At 43.6% G+C, this 21398-nt stretch overlaps 1 protein-coding gene across 7 annotated transcripts in view; it reads right to left on the bottom strand.

Annotated features, from left to right (window-relative positions):
* Window positions 1–826: 826 nt before the first annotated feature.
* The window catches only part of LOC132780389 (CYFIP-related Rac1 interactor A-like), a 35229-nt gene continuing 14657 nt past the window's right edge, over window positions 827–21398 (bottom strand). For 3 of the 7 annotated variants that reach the window (XM_060784063.2, XM_067460636.1, XM_067460637.1), the window contains 10 exons: window positions 15184–15263; window positions 13223–13344; window positions 10181–10286; window positions 8120–8256; window positions 7824–7901; window positions 7140–7256; window positions 6127–6206; window positions 4660–4786; window positions 2926–2996; window positions 827–1811 (listed from right to left, as the gene is read on the bottom strand). In XM_060784063.2, coding sequence (XP_060640046.1) covers window positions 1748–1811; window positions 2926–2996; window positions 4660–4786; window positions 6127–6206; window positions 7140–7256; window positions 7824–7901; window positions 8120–8256; window positions 10181–10286; window positions 13223–13344; window positions 15184–15256 — 975 coding nt within the window. In that variant the 5' untranslated portion in view covers window positions 15257–15263 and the 3' untranslated portion in view covers window positions 827–1747. Of the gene's footprint in view, window positions 1812–2925; window positions 2997–4659; window positions 4787–6126; window positions 6207–7139; window positions 7257–7823; window positions 7902–8119; window positions 8257–10180; window positions 10287–13222; window positions 13345–15183; window positions 15264–17562; window positions 17689–21398 lie in introns of all 7 variants that reach the window. The other 4 variants (XM_060784067.2, XM_067460638.1, XM_067460639.1 and 1 more) reach the window with 2 other exon arrangements.

Here is a 21398-nt window from a genome sequence, read left to right as displayed (position 1 = left end):
TGGTGGCTCCATCCATAAGGACATCATAGCTCCATCCAGGTGGTACTTGTTGTGCCACCGGAAATCTCCATTAGCTTTGCACCGGGAGATCTCTTGACCCCATCTTGGATAATGCTTTTTCTCCATTATTTGTGAAGTTTTTATTTCACCCCATGGACCTTTTGGCTCTACCTTTCAAGCTCAATTGGCTCCATCTCTTGTTGTTCCTTGGTTCCATCCCTAGCAACTCCTCTCAATTTCTCATTAATCTCAGCCTCGCCCCAGCCATCTTAGATCCAGTGATTCCTTGACCCCCAGTGGCATCCTGGCCCCAGTGACCTCTTGACTTCATCCCAGTGATCCCTTGGACTGACCCCAGGGACATCTTGACTCCCCCCCCCAATGATTTATTGGTTCCACCCCAATTACCTTGGATCCATTCCTTGTGGTGCCTTGCCTCCACAGCTCATGAATTCTTGGATCCACCCTGATGACCTCTTGGCTTCATCCCAGTGACCTCCTGACTCCTCCCCAGTGACCTCCTGGCTTAGTCCTCCACTTCGCCCATTACTCAACAACTACCCTGCTTCCCCCTTATATGTTACCCCATTCCATTCCCTCTTAAATTTGAGATATGACATTTTGGTTGCATACATAGATCCACCTTCCTTTTGGGTGCTGTGCCCTTATTTTGGGTGAAATAAAAGACCCATGTCTTTGGGCCAGTTCGTAGTGCCATTTTGAACATGGGTCGCCCACAGAGGACCCAACCCTCTTGAGAACCTGGAAAGCCCAAACGCATCTGCACATCAAATGCAGGCTTACCTCTCACACAAGAGATTTATGATTTGTTTTCCTCTTTCCTCTTTTATTTGACACAAAAAATGTACAAAAGAACAGGTGAGTGGATTTTAATTGTTTATATTAAAAATCTAAAAGGTGTGACCGAACCATTTTGAATGGAGTCAAGTGTTGGAAGATATAATTTTTTTAACGATGATGTCCGCCATCATCCCCGTTCCCACCCATTGTCCTCGTCGCCGATTGGCAGTCACTTCCCAGGCACACTATTTACATCTCAGATCCAGAGAGCCACTCTCCCTGCTTCCTGCTCCCTTTCCGCCTCCCCGTCTTCCCCAGAGTCTGATGATCTGTCTCTGGACTCCAGAAGCGAGTCTAAAAGAGGACTTCCCGTCGGGTCCCAAGGTCTCCATTGGCCCTCCTTCTTAAAATGGACGGTCTCTGTCTTCTCAGCTCAGGATGAGCTTCATGCTTTCCCAAAGAGCTCTCCAAGGTGCTTTGGAACAGATGACCTCCTTCTCTTTGGAAACTTGTCCGCAGCTCCGTCACCACATCCAAGGACTGGACTTTTGGACAGCTACAAGTGGGTCTGGAAATGGAGCAGGCAGGAAGACAACATCAACGCACCTTGGCCATTGCTGAAGGCAGGGTGATCTTGGAAGACAGAACAGGTTGGCACTCAGCTACCTGGATGATCTCATGGTAGTTTCCCACCTATCGTTTTCTCCTCCTCCTCCTCCTCCTCCTCCTCCTCCTCCTCCTCCTCCTCCTCCTCCTCCTCCATTCTCTCTTTATTTCGTCATCTTCCTCTTCTTCTTTTTACAAAATGAGAAATATGATGGGCCAATGGTTATTTATAGCAACATGTCAACATTAAAACTTTCAGCTGAAGGTTCCATGGAGTACATTATTCCTTTCCGGGTCTCCAGAGAAGGCGAGGGGCTTCCTTCCTTCTTTCCTGTGTGGCTCACTGCAGCAAGGCCCGGATCTGCTTGGAAGTGGTGTCATCGTTCAGATGCCGGGTGGTGTACCTGTGGGAAAGGGCAGGGTATGGATGGGAGGTGCAGCTTTGGTGGGGGACACAGGGCCCTGCTATGACAATAGGATGCTTTCCAACCCATGCCGAGCTTCATGCTTCCAAAAAGGCATTTGCTAAAAAAACTCTCCAGGTGCTGAACTGACTTTGGATCAGATGGGATTCAGCACCATGGAGAGCTCCTTCTAAATTGAGGGAGCTCTCCATGGGATGGGAAGGGAAGAATGGGAGGAAGGAAAGAGAAAAAGAAGGAAAGATGAAAGGAAGGAAAGGAAAGATGGCAGGGGAAAGAGGGAGGTAAGGGAGGGAGGGAGGTAAGGAGGAAGGAAAGAGAAGGAAAGAAGAAAAGAGGAAGGAAGGAGTGGATCCCCTCTCTTTAGCATTCACTGTTGACCAAACTGACTAAGGCTTCTGGAAGTTCAAAACATCTGGAGAACCAAGGTTTGGGAATTACTGATTTACATTGTCAAATTAATGCCATTTCACTCCACTTGAACTGTCATGCCTCAATAATATGGCATTCCGGGATTTGTAGTTTGGTAAGGCACCTCTTTGGAAGAGGAGCCTCAAGACCTTGTGAAACTACAACTTCTTGGATTCCATAGTATTCAGCAATGTATGTGCCAAACTACATTTTTTCACCACTGTATGTGTACTTTCCCTATCTCTCACACACAAACAGCACCGCAAGGGATGTTGTCTGTCTTTTCTGTTCATCAACCACTGTTTCTAGGAATGACTGGACCTCTAAAGACACTGTTGGAATAGGTTGTCCACTCCAAGGGATATGAAGCCAAAGATTTGCAGAATTCTTCTGCAAACTGAGGCCTACCTTCTGGTTTGCTTCTCTAAGCAAGGCCATGTTTGTATTCACTAACAAAGGCCATCAGCACATGTCCTGAACATTCTTCAGTGCTGCTCAGGAGTCTAAAGACAAATCCTGAAGGCACTGTGGTCTGCAGCCATTTTGGACCCAGCCAGGTTTTCAAAGATACCTCAGTGCTCCCCTGCTTCCAGAGAATGTGCAGAAGGCTTGCCTGCTTTCCAATTCCAAGAGCCATGCTGGGCATTTTATGTACCGAGGTGCATGTGTTGCCAAGGGTGCCTACCTCAGTGCATTCAGAAGGCCCTCTGTGCTGTTGGAAGGCTGGTCTTTCAAGACCTTGATACATCCTTTCATCTGGAGCAGGGAAGAAGAGAAAAGACAAAACGTGCCTATTAGGTTGCAAACAGGAATAAACAGACAGGAGAAGAGCAGGAGAAGTTCAGCCGAACTTGCCAGCTCTCCACAATAAGTTTTCATGAGAGACAGAAGGAAGGGGATATTTCTGACCCCTTGAACACCAACCCTGCAAGGCTGTGGCAGGTCAAAGGCTGAATTTGACCACCAAAACACAAACATGGGACTTTCACACTCTACAATCATAACACCATAATTACATCTTAATTGCAATATCCTATGGACTCCCCGTTTTGGCATTTTGGGGTGCCAATGTTGTTTCCTTTTTTGTGTGGAGGAATTTTTCACACAAAAAGGATCTTAAATGACACTATGTAACTATATTTGAAACATTTTCTGTTCCTATTTTGAAAGTGTTATTTCCTGTTTAATTGTCTGGTCTTTCCTTTGAAAGTCATTGTTCTATTCCAGAAATTTCATTGTTTTGGTTACCACAAACTAGGTTGAATTGGTTGAGACTCCATGAGATATCTATGGGAGCACACAAGAAATCAGTTAGTGTTTGTGTGTCAACTGTAAAATAAGTTGTACAAAGCGGATTACATGGACAATGCCAGGAAGCTGGCTTTTTTTTTTTTTTTTGTCGTGTCAGGAGCGACTTGAGAAACTGCAAGTCACTTCTGGTGTGAGAGAATTGGACGTCTGCAAGAACATTGCCCAGGGGACGCCCGGATGATTTGATGTTTTTATCATCCTTGTGGGAGGCTTCTCTCATGTCCCCGCATGAAGAGCTGGAGTTGATAGAGGGAGCTCATCCGTCTCTCCCCGGATTCGAACCTAGGAAGCTGGCTGAGCCTGGGACTTTTGGATACTGTTACATTTTTCAGGCTTGAGTTATACAGGTTCTTGCAGAGAAGCACAGAGAGAGAGAGTTTGAAGTGTGCTCTTACTTCATGAGCTGCTGGAGGAAGATTTCCCACATGGACAAAGAGAGACCATTTTAAATCTGTCCAAAAGGACATTATGTGAGTCAATGCAACTGATCACATGATTGTAAATATGTTGTTCTGAGTTACGAAGAGTAAACTGCTTGTTCTACAATGATCATCTGCGTGGCATATTTTCTTTCTTTGGCAAGACAGTGGGTGGACTGGTCAAATGTGAAGCGCACAATATTCATTGGAAAACTATCACAAAATGTACTGCAGGATGTCCCTCCCGCAAAAACAAAGTTTAATAAACTTTTTTCTATGTTTTTATGACAGAACCAATTAGGAAATGACATTTATAACTCAGGAACAAAAATTGAGTTACATAGTGTTATGAGAGGGAAAGCCTATGCGTGCGGCATAAACTAAATACCAGATTTTAAAATTATCTGCTGGAGAGTTACTCTGGTGTTTTCTTTCCAGACTGCAAATCCCAGGATTCCATGGAATGTTACTATGGCAGTTAAAGTGGGATCATGACATGGTAATAGGGGAGTGTGGAAAGGACCCAGGAAGGCTCTGTTGGCTTGCGACACAGAACAACATGCAAATAATGCATCCCTTTAGTGATAGCTTTCCCTCTTCCCATTTGGCTCTTTCATGGATTTTTCTTAAGAAGCTTCCAAGATGGATGCTTCCCCACCCCCACCCCCGCCCTCATGCACATCACTCACGTCGATTTTGGAGGTCTTGGCAAAGGCCCCGACAGGGTGGACGTGGTCATAGAGGATGATTACGCCCACCATCACCCGCATGCAGAAAAGGAGTGTCTCCGTGTTGGTGAACCGGCTCCGGTATTCCCTGCAAGAGACGGGAGAAAGAGATCATGAAATTATGACTCAGACCTCCATTGTAGTCAGTTGAGATACTCCAGTCCCAGCTCAAGACACACCATGTTGCAGAACTGATACAGAGCAAGAACCCCATCGAAAGGGGGCATTACACGATCAGGGTGCCATAGTAGAGAAAGCGCTCTCCCATATTTGCCCACAATGTATAGCGCCTGCTAGTGCAGTGGTTCCCAGCCTGTGGTGCGTGGACCACCAAGTGGTCTACAAAAACTAAAATATGGTGTGTGCCCTCACCGTTACTACACTGTTGCAATGAGAGCAACTGAAGTTTATTAAATATGGCCTTCTCACAAAATATGGCCTTCTCGCAAAACCGAAGTTTATTAAATATGGCCTTCTGTGGGTGAGCAGATGGTGACTATTGGATGGCATATCTTCTGTATCCAAAACTAGAGCTGATGTGGTCTATCCAATGCAATTTTCTGAATCAGCACCCCAAATAACCAAACTGAATCTAAAGTTGACCAAAAACTGATTCGTAACCTTTTTGGTACTAATGTTGGAGAGTGGTCCCTGGTCAAGTGGTCTCTGGACTAAAAATAAAGTTGGGAACCTCTGTGCTAGTGGAAGAAAGAAGAAGACTCCCTAGCATATTTTCATTCTTAGTCCCCTTCTACATTGCCATTCGGGCAATCTGGCGGTTAGATAAGGACAATGATGACCAGAATCGATAGTACTTGACAATGTGGAATGAATTTACGGACTCTGAGATGGCAAACGCTGAGCATTAGATTGTTTTTATTGTTTTTATTGATTTTGATGTATAAACTGACTGTCTTAATTGTTATAATTGCTGTTGTTTTATCCATTGTTATGTTTATGCTGGCATCGAATTGTGCCTTTGTAAGCCGCCCTGAGTCCCCCCTGGGGGGTTGAGAAGGGTGGGGTAGAAATGCGCGAAATAATATAATAATTGACATATAATGCAGATTGCCAAAGCAGATAATTCATATTATATGTTTTGAACTGGATTGTATGAGTCTATACTGCCATACAATCCAATTCAAAGCAGATAATCTGGATTTTATATGGCAGTTCAGATCCATCCAGAGTGCAACTAACACTGTAGAATTAATTTGACACCACTTTGACTGTCGTGTCTCAATGCTGCAGAATCATGGGAGTTTTAATTTTGCAAGGTCTTTTGCCTTCTCTGTCATAGAATTGCCCTAAAAAGTTGTGAGCAAGTTTTAGCCATCTAATGGAAGGGGGACACCCTTATTTTTAAAAATAGGCATTGTTGTGAGCAGGACAATGGTTCTTTTGACCCAATGAAAGGGGGTGACTCACGGAGTTTCCAGCATCACCCGGCAAACACAGGCCATGGTGCTTAAGCAGTCAGTTGTATCCTCGATCGGGAGGGTTTTATTCTGAAAAGAAAAAGGGCACCTTTAGAAATCCCTCATCCCTTTGTGGATGTTCCCTCGGGGCATTTGTAGAGCTCCCACGTAATCGCTGTTATTCTTACTCTCATTCTTATTTGCTAATATTATCATCCTCATCTCGGGGAAGGTGAGCTATTAAATACACACACATGTACACGCGCGTGTGCACACACACATTTTAGCACCCTTCCTCTGAGATATTTGAAAATGGTATCTTGTTGGAGCATGTAAAAATCAGTTGGTGGGTGTGTTAACTGAAAAATGCAACACACGAAACTGTGTTGGGCTATGGCCAAGAAGCTAGCTGAGCCTGGGCATTTTGGCCACAGTTACATGTTTAGGTTTTCTGTGCAGGAGTTTGCCTAGACAAGTTTGGCTGCTGGAAGAAGATCCTTCACATGGACATCTAAGGACTATATGTATTTCTCTCAAAGGACATTGTGTGAGTCAATGCAACTATTCACATCTTATTCTTTACTGATCATCTGCATGGCATATCTTTTCTCTAACAAGACAGTGTGTGGATTGGTAAAGATGTGAACTATGCATGATTTTCATTCCACCACATCTCTCTCTCTCTCTCTCTCTCTCTCTCCATATCTCCAACTTCAACACTTGTTTCAGGGTTGATTCCTCTCAATTATGCCCAACTGGAGGCTCACAGAAAGTCATAGAAAATATAGAGATGAATAGTTCCCCGGAGACCATCTAGCCCAACCCTCTGCTCAGTGAAGGACTGCCAACAAAATCAGCCTTAGCTAAGAGCTCCCCAGTTTATTTTCGGAGATGTCCAGAGAAGGAAACATCGCAATTTCTCCAATCAATTGCTGGAACTGCTAAACTGCTCTCCTTGTCTAGAGCTTTTTTCTACTAACGTCTCATCTTTTCCTCTGGCCTCCTCTGCTTTTGAGAACTGACCTCTGACACGAACTTGGTGGTGGCGTTGCTGAGGGTTTTCAGCATTGGCGTGGCCTCAGCGTAGAAGAGTGACATCCTGTTGGCCATTTCGTTGTTCACCTCACTCTCGGCATCTAACTGTGGGGCAAAGCCAGGAACAAGGCGTTTCACTATGGGAGCATCTACACTGCAAAACGAACGTAAGTTGACACCCCTTAAACTGCCATGGCTCAATGCTATGTAGTCATGGGAGTTGTAGTTTGATGAGGCTCCAGTTGGAAATGTGGATCAAAGCTGAATGTGGTACCACTGCGGATCCTTCAGTTTAGGTTATGAATCCATCAGTGGAGGGCAGGATGCTAGACTTAGTTATCCTCAAAGAGAAAATGTATTTTGACATATTGGCTGAGAAAACAGCCAAACACCATGGTTTGGATTTTTTTTCTTAATTTGGGACACTTTTATGTGAAAAGTTCACCCCCAAAACATGAGACCCAAAGTGTAAAATTTTGAATTCAAAATGTCAAACACTGCCCATGAATGCTGACTATCTCCAAAGTGAGACCCCTCGCTTGGCTAAGACATCTCTGCCAATCTTCTATTAATTCTGGAGCTCTGCACCTCCCCAGTTTCTTTGCTCCCTTCAAGTTCCATCCTTGCCATCGCACTTCAAAACAATAGGAAGTCAACCGGGATTCTTCTTACCTGTAGATTGTTGATTCGGTTTCGGCTGATGGTCCTTCTGTAGTAGCTGAAGTCATTCTGGATGGCAGGGTTGGTCATCTGAGAAAGAAATGGGGAAATATTTAGCCAGAAAGGACTCCGAGACAAATGACAACAAACAAGTTTAAAATGCTCTCCTGTTTTGCAAATGCTGGTGAGCTGCCTTGGATATGGCACAAGAGGAAAGGCATCCCATAAATTAAAACACGTTGTTGTCAAAAGCCCATTACGACAACAGGGTCCCATTAGGACCTCTTGGTCCAGGCACTCCAAGGCACCTTGAGTTCGTCGAAACTAAGAGTGAAGTGCAGGATTTCGGCAAACTGCTTGGCCAGAGCCTGCTCCCGCTCCAAGTGCTGCGTCGGCGCATAGGGAGGGCTGGTCAGGGCTTCCAGAAGGCTCCGCAAGGCGTTCTCTAGGAGGCAGGAAAGGGGCAGTCAGGGAAACAGACTGGTTCCCCCCCCACTTTTTTGGAGATATCTTTCTATTATTATTATTATTATTATTATTATTATTATTATTATTATTATTATTATTTCCAAAGTGTACACATTATAACATAACTATTGATACATATATAAAGCTACCAATGAACAGTAGTAATTTTAGGTAAAGGTAAAGGTTGTCCTCTGACATTAAGTCCAGTCGTGTTCAACTCTGGGGTGTGGTGCTTATCTCCATTTCTAAGCCGAAGAGCCGGTATTGTTCGTAGACATCTCCAAGGTCATGTGGCCGGCATGACTGCATGGAGCGCCGTTAATTTTACACCTTCTAATAATAGTAAAACTTCTCGACCCTACACCAGGATATATATATAAAAGTGTGTGTGTGTGTATGTATGTATGTATTAGGGCTGGGCGGTTTCGTTCGTTAATTTCGTAATTCGTTATTAATTCGTATTTAAATTAGCTTACGATCCGATATTGAGCCATGCAGGAATAGTGTGAGGAGTAAATTAGATTTGAAACAATTTTTTCAATTTATTTCGTAATTATTTTGTTATTATTTCGAAATTATTTCGTAATTATTTTGTAATTATTTTCACATGTCTGGTGCAAGTTTTCTAGTTGTTGTTTGTTTTATCATACCAACAGTCAACAACAGAGGGAGAGGGAAGCTTCAGAAGTTCCCCCTGTCCCATTTGGAGGTTTTTTTAGCATATTGCACAATCGCGTCCGCCATTAACGAATCGATTCAAAATTAACGAAATTTCGTAAATAACAAAACTTTGAAATCTCAAAATTTCGGAAGTATTTAGAATTTGGAAATGCTAGCGCTCCCTGGAAATGAATCGAGCTTAGAAACAAATTTTTCCGTGGTTACCCAGCCCTAGTATGTATGTATGTATGTATGTATGTATACACACACACATATTTAATGTAAAGTATACAAAGATCAGGCCCCCTGGTGGCGCAGTGGGTTGAACCGCTGAGCTGCTGAACTTGCTGACCAAAAGGTTGGCAGTTCAAATTTGGGGAGTGGGGTGTGCTCCCGCTGTTAGGCCCAGCTTCTGCCAACCTAGCAGTTTGAAAACATACAAATATGAGTAGATGAATAGTTATCGCTTCTGCAGGAAGGTAACGGCACTCCATGCAATCATGCTGGCCACATGACCTTGGAGGTGTCTATGGATAATGCCAGCTCTTTGGCTTAGAAATGGAGATGAGCACCACCCCCCAGAGTCGGACACGACTAGACTTAATGTCAGGGGAAACCTGTACTTTTGATACAAAGGTGACCTAATTGTAGAACATTGATCATGACCTTGCTCTTCTTTCTGTCAATGTATTTTAGTCACTCAGTGCCATTATGCACCAGTCTTTAGTATTCTGCCAAAAGCTTCCATTTATTTTGAAAACGTTGTATTGTTTTATTTCTAAGAAGACAAGTCAATTTATCAAATTCTGCAAAGTTTAGCAGTTTGCTCAACTTTCAAATGTCCCTTCTTTTGTCTTACATTTCCAACATTTATTATCCATTCTTGTTTTCATTTGTCTTGGCAAGTTTTATTACACTGCCATATAAAATCCAGATTATCTGCTTTGAACTGGATTATATGACAGTGTAGACTCCTATAATCCAGTTCAAAGCAGATAATCTCCTCTGGTAATCTGGATTATATGGAGGGCTCTCAGTCTCCATTTTCAGAGTCAGGGTAGGGAATCTACTCCAGAAGCTTTAGCTTCTTTCAAGTTCAGACTAAAATCCAGAGCGAATTCAGCAGTTCAATGACCTTACAGCCACAGGCTGCCTCTGATCCGGGGAGAACTTTCTCTCTTCTTTACCTATGGAGGTCTTCCCCACTAAATGAAATGAGCATACGATGGGGAAAGGCTTACCAAGTCGGAGGGAGAACTCGTAAAAGCGCTTGAGCTTGGCCACCAAGGGACACACGGCGTTCCATGCCTTCTCCTGTAGCTGCAAGTCACTGGGATTTTGGATGGCCTGCAAGAAAGGAGCCCAAAAGGTTTGTATTTGCAATCCTTCACATTGAAATGAAAAACCCAAACCATTTATTTATTATTATTTATTTAGAGGTTTTCTATACCGGCCTTCTCAACCTCGACGAGGGACTCAGGTCGGTTTACAGCACATATCAAATACAATCATATGAAAGAACAACAGATACAAATCATTACATATTAAAATAGTACAACACAGTACAATAAAAACATCATCATTACATCATTACAGTTTCCTACGCCAAATCGTCAATCCAGTCATAGTCATAGTCATATTCGTAGTCACAGTTCATCATAATTCACCACAGGAAAGGTTCTAGGTTCAGTCTTCGAATGCCGCATTCCAGAGTCAGGTTTTTAGTGATTTCCTGAACGTCAGGAGGGAGGGGGCAGATCTAACCTCTAGTGGGAGGGAGTTCCAAAGCCGGGGAGCCACCACCGAGAAAGCCCTGTCTCTCGTCCCCACCAACCGTGGTGGGACCGAGAGCAGCCCCCCCCCCCCCGGAAGATCTTAATAGCCTTGATGGTTCATAGGGGAGAATCCGTTCGGACAGGTAAACTGGGCCAGAGCCGTTTAGGGCTTTATAGGTCAAAACCAGCACTTTGAATTGTGCCCGGAAGCTGATCGGCAGCCAGTGGAGCTGGCGTAACAGAGGGGTCGTATGGTCTCTTGTTAGCAATCTGGCTGCCGCACGTTGGACTGATTGAAGCTTCCGGGCAGTCTTCAGAGGCAACCCCATGTAGAGAGCGTTGCAGTAGTCTAAACGGGATGTAACCAGAGTGTGGACTACCGTGGCCAAGTCAGACTTCCCAAGGTACGGGCACAGCTGGCGCACAAGTTTTAATTGTGCAAAAGCTCCCCTGACCACCGCCGAGACCTGGGGTTCCAGGCTCAGCGATGAGTCCAGGGTCACTCCCAAGCTGCGAACCTGCGCCTTCAGGGGGAGTGTAACCCCATCAAGCACCAATAGTTGTGTACAGTCTAGCAATTGCTACTGGGCCTGCATCCTGAATACATCTGGGATTTGTAATTTCCTGGCAGAGTTCTAGACACTAGATGGAAACTGCAAGGCCCAGGATCCTATACCATGCCACCATGAATCCAAACTGCTGTAACTCCGCAATGCCAAAGGGTTCAAGGGTGCATTCGGGGTGCGTTACTACTAGATTGGAACAAAACAACTAAATTGGATAACACTATGTAATACAATATGAAAAATGTCCTGTTCCTGGTTCGAAAGTGTTATTCCCTGTTTAATTATGTGGTCCTTACTTTGAAAGTAGTTGTTCTACTCCAGAAGCTTCATGTGCTACATGTGCTTCATGTTTGTGGCTTACAAAAACTAGGTTGGATTGCTTGAGACTCTATGACGAGATACTAGAGCAAACTCTATTCTGCCTTGGTTAGACCACACCTGGAATATTGTGTCCAATTCTGGGCCCCGCAATTCAAGAGAGATATTGAAAAGCTGGAATGTGTCCAGAGGAGGGCGACTAAAATGATCAAGGGTCTGGAGAACAAGCCCTATGAGGAGTGGCTTAAAGAGCTGGGCATGTTTAGCCTAAAGAAGAGAACGATGAGTGGAGACATGATAGCCATGTACATATAAATACATGAGAGGAGGGAGCAAGCTTGTTTTCTGCTTCCTTGGAGACTAGGACGCAGAACAATGGCTTCAAACTACAAGAGAGGAGATTCCATCTGAACATGAGGAAGAACTTCCTGACTCTGAGAGCCGTTCAGCAGTGGAACTCTCTGCCCCGGAGTGTGGTGGAGGCTCCTTCTTTGGAAGCTTTTAAAAAGAGGCTGGATGGCCATCTGTCGGGGTGCTTTGAATGTGATTTTCCTGCTTTTTGACAGGGGGTTGGACTGGATGGCCCATGAGGTCTCTTCCAACTCTATCATTCTATGATTCTATTAACTGTGCTACAGGATGTTTTTGCAGTTTAATAAACTGATATTGATTGAAATACTAGAGCAAAATGTGTTATAGCAGGATATCCTTCTTACAAAAACAAAGCTTTTGCAATTTAATAAACTTTCCCCATGTTTTGATAATAGAACCAATTGGAAAATGACATTTATAACCCAGGAATAAAAATCGTGTTACATAATGTAATCAATCGATCGATCAATCACTTTCCCCCCTAAGGCTGGGAAGACAGTCAATCTTGCTATTTAAAGGGTATCAAACTTCTATAACTATGAAGCAGAGATAGTATTTTAGCCTTTATGACTATCATCAGAAAGTTAGTTTGAGAATGGAGTCTTGGTATAGTAGGAACTATGGCTGTCAATGAATCCAGTTTGGGTTTTATTCCCATTTTAAAGGTGCTGTACAGGGCCATATGGTCCTCCGCCACCAACTCTGCTGGACCAGCCACGTTGTCCGAATGCCCAATCACCGTCTCCCAAAGCAGTACTCTACTCTGAACTCAGGAATGGAAAAGGGAATGTTGGAAGACAAGAAAAGAGATTTAAAGATGGGCTCAAAGTCAACCTTAAAAACTGTGGCATAGACACCAAGAACTGGGAAGCCCTGGCTCTTGAGTGCTCTAGCTGGAAGTCAGCTGTGACCAGCAGTGCTGTAGAATTTGAAGAGGCACGAATGGAGGGCGAAAGAGAGAAACGTGCCAAGAGAAAGGCGTGTCAAGCCAACCCCGACCAGGACCACCTTCCACCTGGAAACTGATGCCCTCACTGTGGAAGAACATGCGGGTCAAGAATAGGGCTCCACAGTCGCCTACGTACCCACTGCCAGGACACCGCACTTGGAGGACAATGAGGGATCACCTAAGTAAGTAAGTAAGTAAGTAAGTAAGTAAGTACAGGGCCATGAACTGAAACTCTAGATCCAGCCATTTGAGGAGCCCTTTTAGAGAGTCTTCTGTGAAAAGAGATGCCCTTTGGCTGCCTACCTCCCGGATCTCTTGCCCGGCTCCGGTGTAGGACTGCAGCTCAGCCAGGATGGTCTGGGCCTCTTCCAGGACGGCGTTCACCTGGTTCCAGACGGCGGTTTCGGCTTCGGTCGGCTGGGCATCTGCAGCAAAAGTTGACCACAAAGAAAGCCAGAATTCAGGAGATGCTTGGCTTGGAGAAGACATAGCAGCCAACATGGGGCAGGACAAGAGGCATCTGCACAAGCTGGCTGGGGAGGCATGGAGACCCAGAACGGCTGACACAGCCATTCGGTCCCACTTCAACTGCCAAAACTCTGCCCTGGGATTTCTAGTTTGGTGACCGACTAGGAGTTGGAGTCCACTCCCTTGAAGTATAGATACCAAGATACTAAATCTTCCGGAAAGTGAGCAAGAACACAGGGTCTTAACTATGGCTCCGTTCTGGGTTTTGCAGTTTGGTGAGGGGCTAAGGCTGGATCTACACTGTCATATAATCCAGATTATCAAAGCAGATAAAACAGATTATCTGCTTTGAACTGGATTATATGACTCTGACTATTTAATCCTATTCAAAGCAGATAAGATGGAATTTATATGGCCTTAGGCCCTTTCTACCCTGCCCTATATCCCAGGATCTGATCCCAGATTATCTGAACTGGATTATATAAGGCCCTTTTTACACTACTATATAATAGGAGTCCCTGGTGGCACAATGGGTTAAACTATTATGCCGGCAGGACTGAAGACCAACAGGTTGGAGGTTCGAATCTGGAGAGAGCGTGGGTCAGCTCCAGCTCCCCAAGCCTCCCATAAGGATGATAAAACATCAAAACATCGGGCCTCCCCTGGGCAATTTCCTTGCAGATGGCCAATTCTCTCACACCAGAAGCAACTTGAAGTTTCTCAAGTCACTCCTGACACAAAAAAAAACTATATAATATCAAGAATATCTGCTGGATTATATGGCAGTGCAAACTCAAATAATCCACTGGGTTGTTGTAGGTTTTTTCGGGCTGTATGGCCATGGTCTAGAGGCATTCTCTCCTGACATTTCGCCTGCATCTATGGCAAGCATCCTCAGAGGTAGTGAGGTCTGTTGGAACTAGGCAAAAGGGTTTATATATCAAATAATCCAGTTCAAACCAACTAATATGGATTATCTGCTTTAATAATCTGGGTTATATGGCAGTGTAGAAGGGGTCTGAGTCTACACTGCAAGATAATAAACAGATTATAATCTGGAAGCAGATCCTGGGATATGTAGCAGGGTAGATCCAGCCTTAGAGTCCACTGGTAGGGAGTTCTAGTCCACTTCCTTGAGTTATAGTTACAAAGATACCTAAATGTAATGCTCAGTTCCTCCTCCCAAAGAACCTTGGGCATTATAGTTCAAGAACGTGCACAAGAGCAGTGGTTACCAACTGTTGATCGTCCTGAGATGTTTTGGACTTCAACCCCCAAAAGTCCCATCCAGAGAGCCGAAGACCGGGAATTCTGGGATCTGAAGTCCTAAAAGACTTGGAGGACCAAAAGTGGAGAACCATTACATTAAGGATCTCTATCCTTCTCAGGTTTGTCTTGGGTGGAATCCCATATCTCCTGCTATTGGACATAGGGAGCCCAGATCTCAAGGCCTGGCAAAGGGAAGGAATCTCAGAGTGAGAGAACAGTCTTGAAAGAGGTAGATGGGGGTGGCGGATGTTTTCCTTCTTTGTTATCCTGGGTGTTTTTTATTTCAATGGCACAGTTTATCCAACTCTGAATGGTGCTATCTCTTGATTCTTGACCTCATGGGAACCCAACCCTTGTGACATCATAAGGAGGCGTTCCCTAAGCTCAATGATCCATCCCACCCCATTATTTATATATATATATAATTAAAAAGGGGACAAATCAGTTCAAATAATAAGTAAATTAACAAAAGGGAGGCATGAATTACAACAGAAGAAACAAAAAGAAATTAAAAGATCCCTTCTCACGTTCAAAGTCAAGGAAAAAAATAGGCCCTTGGTCAAGTTCGCTATAAGTCAAGACTTTAAGAAGGTTCCCCATGTGACACCTGCAAGAGAAGAGACAAGAGGGAGAAAAGCATGATGGGTATGTGAGGGGTTCATGGCTTTGGGGGGGCACATTGGGGTCAAGTGGCAGGAAGAGCCTTTCGGAGCGTTCGGACATAGTCACCAACCAGTTGCCCCTGTTTTTGCATCTCTGGTGGTGAAGCTCCTTTGCAGCCTTGAGATATCATTTCACATTGCATTCCCAGTTAAGGACCCAATTAAGAAGGGTTGATGGGGATCTGAATTTGGCCTCTTCCTGCCCCTGGAGGGAAGGGAATCATGAGGGTGGGGAAGGGAAACCAATGAGCAGGGAGGAGGGAACATCGTTCTCTGAGCAGATTTGGGAAGGCGATGGGAACACCTTCATTTCTGGAGACAGTTTGATTCAATTCAGTGCCAGCTGCACACAAAGCCCATCCAAAAGCAGTCACCCTCCCATAATATAATGTTGGGCCAATGAGAGAACATGTGGAAGGGTTAAAACCTACATTATGTTATAATTTGAAAGATAATTTTTATAAAATAATGTATAGATGGTATTGATAGTGTATTGATGGAAAGCTCTTTTTTTCCATGTCAGGAGTGCCTTGAGAAACTGCAAGTCGCTTCTGGTGTGACAGAATTGGCCGTCTGCAAGGACGTTGCCCAGGGAACGCCTTGATGTTTTACCATCCTGTGGGAGGCTTCTCTCATGTCCCCACATGGGAAGCTGGAGCTGACAGAGGGAGCTCATCTCGCTCCTCGGATTTGAACTGCCGACCTTTTGGTCAGCAGTTCTGCTGGCAGAAGGGTTTAACCCATTGCACTACTGGGGGTTCCTGGAAAGCTCCTGAAAAGCTTTCTATGATGTCTGAAGAGGTTTCCAACACTTGCTGGAAATGTAAACAGCAAGTGGGGTCCTTCTACCATATGTGGTGGACGGCATGTAAACATGCCAAGAAATATATTGTCGAAGGCTTTCATGGCTGGAATCACTAGGTTCTTGTGGGGTTTTTCGGGCTATATGGCCATGTTCTAGAGGCATTTCTCCTGACATTTCACCTGCATCTATGGCAAGCATCCTCTGAGGATGCTTGCCATAGATGCAGGTGAAACGTCAGGAGAAATGCCTCTAGAACATGGCCATATAGCCCGAAAAAACCCACAAGAACCTTATGCTAAGAAATACTGGAGTCGAACACATACGGTGATCCAGAAACCTGAGTTAAGTCCTGGCTGATTCCTCCTTGGGGGAATCCTTTGTTGGGAGGTGTTAGCTGGCCCTGATTGTAAACTGGCTGGGATTTTTGGGAGTGTAGGCCAAAACACAGGTTGAGAACCACTGATCTATAGAATCAATAGATCTATTGAATCCATAGTCTATAAAATCAACGTATCTATAGAATCCCCAGAGGCTATAAAATAAATGGATCCATAAAGTCCATGCAGTCTATAGAATCAATGGATCTATAAAATCCACAGTCTATAAAATCTGTAGAGTCTATAAAATCAATGGATCTATAGAATTCAAGAGTCTATAAAATCAATGGATTGGTAAAGTCCATGCAGTCTATTGAATCAATGGATCTATAGAATCCACAGTCTATAAAATAAATGGATCTACAGAATCCACAGTTTTTTATAATCCATGACTCTATAGAATCCATGGAAGTATGCAGAATCAATTGATCTATGGAATCTATACACTTTCAAAAAAACAACTGAAAACTAATAATAATAATAATAATAATATAGAATGAATGGATGTATAGAATCCATAGTCTATAGAATGAATGGGTCAAGGCAATCCATAGTCAAATAGAATCAATGAGGCTACAGAATCTATAGAATCAATGCTTTTGACAGACTCTATGGATTCCCCAGAAACATAACATTGCACTGAATGACCTAAAATTCCTAGAGAAAACAGTTTAATCAAATCCGCAATAGCCAAACCTGCAAATGTGGCAGGCTGACTGTATGTACATAAAACAGAGCTATGTCCACATAGGTGACCCAAGAGGACTACATCCCAAATTTGACCACTCTGAGCCGCCCTTATAGGGCAAATCTAATATACAAAACATAATAATATAGAAACAAAACTGCCAGTGTGCCATGGGTTTGTATCCAGTCTCTTCCAGTGTCCAGCTGCCACAGTTTGGTCCTTCTCATTCAATATAGTTCATGGGTCCAAAGGTTGACCATCGCATCCCCAAATCTGCTGCGAACAGTGACTGCTGCCACCGAACCACAGAAACTACACCACCGTTGCCACCGTTACACATGCAAACACACTCCCCATTCGTGCAAGGGACTTACTTTCGAAATCCAGGAAAAAATGAGGACAGTTTTCTAAATCTTTTCCCAGTACCTTTATCAGGTTGCCCATGGCCAGCAGACCTGAGCGGGAGAAACAGAACAGAAGGGAAAAGAGCAACCGAGGGACTGGGAAAAAGAAGAGGAGAGAAAGAGACAGACAGAGAGTGAGGCCAAACATCCAAACAGGGGCAGAAGCACTTCGGTCTTGGAGAGGATTTGCAAAAATCGAAGAACGGATACAGCAAAACGCATATCAATAAAAGCAGGCAGAAGTTAGAATGCAATATGGAAACTCCTTTGGGTGGCCTTGGGCATGTTGCACTCTCTCAGCCTCAGAGGGACCCCAGTCTAGACCTGCTCTGTCCCTGTCGCTTGTCTGCGTTCCTCTTTGTCGGGTGCGGAAGTGCCGCAACTACTTCCATATTTTCTATTTTGGACCCTGCGAGGGAAGCAGAGTGAGAGGCGTTGAAGACGTCTCTCCTTCTGCTTGCTCCTCCTGGCGCAATTTTGTGCAGTTCTCTACCCCAAATGGACGAAAACCTCCGCAAAGCCACACAATCTGAAACCGTCCTTTACAGGGGGAGCTTTGGATCCATTGTCCTTTTGGTCTGCCCTTTAACAATGTCTGGATCCTTACTGCCATATAATGTAGCTTAAATCTGCATTGGATGGTTGGTGTAGACCAGGCATGGGCAAACTTGGGCCGTCCAGGTGTTTTGGACTTCAACTCCCACAATTCCTAACAGCCGGTAGGCTGTTAGGAATTGTGGGAGTTGAAGTCCAAAACACCCGGATGGCCCAAGTTTGCCTGTGCCAGGTGTAGACTCATATAATGCAGCGTAACTGCACTGAACTCCATCCTATGGGTCTACACTACAGCTGATGGGAAGACAATGGATAAATATATTCTGTGTATTTGCAGATATTATTGTACCATTGTACTATTTTTGACTAACAGCATTTTTTTCTTCTTTTATCTATTTTCAGATCTAGTTTTCTGACTTTGCTTTCTTTTAGCCAGCCTTTGTTTTTCTTTAAATTTCTAGAAAAAATAAATATTGGGAGATTATAATATTATAATGTAATGCAATATAATGTTAATAATAATATGATGTTATAATTCTATATTTATATATATTTATATTGCATGTAATATTACTAATAATATTACACTATAATGGTATAGCACAATATAGTAATATTTAATACTGATATTGTACTATGCTAATAACATGATATACTAGCTGTCCCCTGCCACACGTTGCTGTGACCCAGTTTGTTGATCTGGAAAATAAAGTAATGAGAAAGTGTTGGTTTCTAATTAATGTAATGTCTTGATGCTTGTGGGTAAACAGTATTTCTTGCTGTTTCTTTGTCAGTGTTGATGTGGAGAGAGTCTGGTTTGCCCACCCTGGAACATGCAACATATCATTGTCATTCTTTAAGTGTCTCTTTCAAACCTATGATACTATATCTGTGTGGGTGTGAATCATATCTATCTATCTATCTATCTATCTATATCTATCTATCTATCTATCTATCTATCTATGGCTGGATGGCTCTCTCTCAGGAGGATTTTGATTATGTTTTCTTGCCCTGGTGAAGGAAGTTGGATTGGATGGCCTTAAGTATTTTCTGTGGGTCACGGGGGCTCTGTGTGCGAAGTTTGCCCTGATTCTGTCGTTTGTGGGGTTCAGATTGCTCTTTGATTGTAGGTGAACTATAAATCCCAGTAACTACAAATCCCAAATGTCAAGGTCTATTTCTCCCAAACTCCATCTGTGTTCATATTTCGGCGTATTGAGTGCTTGTGCCAAGTTTGGTCCAGATACATGATTGTTTGAGTCCACAGTGCTCTCTGGATGTAGGTGAACTACAACTCTAAAACTCAAGATCAGTGCCCACCAAACCCTTCCAGTATTTTCTGTTGGTCATGGGAGTTCTGTGTGCCAAGTCTGGTTCAATTCCATCGTTGATGGAGTTCAGAATGCTTTTTGAATGTAGGTGAAGTATAAATCCCAGCAACTACAACTCCCAAATGACAAAATCATAATTTTTTGAGTGATGGTCACTCCTTGTGTTGTGAGACGTTTTGTTGCCAAATTTGGTGTGATTTCGTTTATTGGTTCTTTTGTTTTTAAGGTACTCATCATGCACAGAGCATTTATATATATAGATATAGTGTGTGTGTGTGTGTGTGTGTGTGTGTATCTCTCTCTCTCTCTCTCTCTCTCTCTCTCTATATATATATATATATATATATATATCTTGTAAGCCACTCTGTGTCCTCTTCGGGGCGAGAAGGGCGCCATATAAATGTCGTAAATAAATAAATACATACATTGCTTTATATGGCAGTGTGGATCCAACCAATACCATTCTTTGCCATTTGGTTACTCCCAACTAGAGCAGTGAATCTAAACTAACTGGGTAGACAGATTCTAGTTAATTCAATCATTCAGTTTGAAGTTTAGGGAGCAGAATGGAAGACACACCACCCTTTACCTTAAACTAGTGTTTTTCAAACTTCCTAATGCCATGACCTCTTAATATAGTTCCTCATGTTGTGATGACCCCCAACCATAGAATTATTTTCGTTGCTACTTCACAACTGTAATTTTGCTACTGTTCTGAATTGTCATGTAAATATCTGATACGCAGGAGGTATTTTCATTCACTGGACCAAATTTGGCACAAATACCCAATATACCCAAATTTGAATACTGGTGTGGTTGGAGGGGGATTGATTTTGTCATTTGGGAGTTGTAGTTGCTGGGATTTATAGTTCACCTACAATCAAAGAAGATTCTGAACTCCACCAACAATGGAACTGAACCAAACTTGGCACACAGAACTCAAATGACCAACAGAAAATACTGAAAGGTTTTGGTGGGCATTGACCTTGAGTTTTGGAGTTGTAGTTCACCTACATCCAGAATGCACTGTGGACTCAAATAGTTATGTATCTGGACCAAACTTGGCACAAAAATCCTCAGTATGCCCAAATGTGAACACTGGTGGAGTTTGGGGAAAATAGACCTTGGACCTCATTACACTAGAGAATGAATCCACTTTGAATTCGGTTTCCACTTCCTTCAGAATTCTGGAGTTTGTTGTTTAGGGAGGAGCCTTTAACAGCCTCACTAAACTACAAACCCCAGAATTTTACAGGAGGTAGAAACTGGATTTAAAGTGGATTCACTCTCTAGTGTGATGAGGTACCTTAATATTTAGGAGTTGTAATTGCTGGGATTTATAGTTCACCTACAATCAAATAAATAAATACACTGCTTTCAAATCACTATGAACCCAGCCCACAATGGATCTGCACCAAACTTGGCACACAACCTACATGGCCAACACTGGAGGGGAGCTGTAGTTGTAGTTCACCAACAACAAAAAGAAAGAGAAGGACAGCAGAGAGATCTTCAGCCCTCTCTGCCAAAAAGATTCCTAAGACCATCAGAAATATGTGTTTTTTGATGGTCTTTGGTGACCCCCTCTAAAAAAACCCTCGCGACCCCCTCTGGGGTCCAGACCCCCAGGCTGAGAAACGCTACCTTAAACCATGTGCAGAACTGGATGGAGATTGTCCACATTGACTGCCATTGCAATATCTAGTGACGGTGAGTCCCACAGGGTCCTCCCTCCTTATCTGCTTTCTTCATCTCATGCATCATTTGCATCCAACTTTTTATGTTTTTACTTGCCTTTCCTCCTAAACTGGACATCCCCATAAATTATAACCCTTCCTGATGCTTCAACTCTATTGCCGTTGGTCCTGAGGGACCACCACGTCCCACTCCACCTCTTCTTTCTGCCTCTTTGCAGGGTCT

The sequence above is a fragment of the Anolis sagrei genome, chromosome X (assembly GCF_037176765.1).
Source record: "Anolis sagrei isolate rAnoSag1 chromosome X, rAnoSag1.mat, whole genome shotgun sequence".
NCBI classification, from domain to species: domain Eukaryota; kingdom Metazoa; phylum Chordata; class Lepidosauria; order Squamata; family Dactyloidae; genus Anolis; species Anolis sagrei.
The sequence above is the reverse complement of the archived record's forward strand: the minus strand, read 5'-3'. Positions and strand labels throughout refer to the sequence as shown.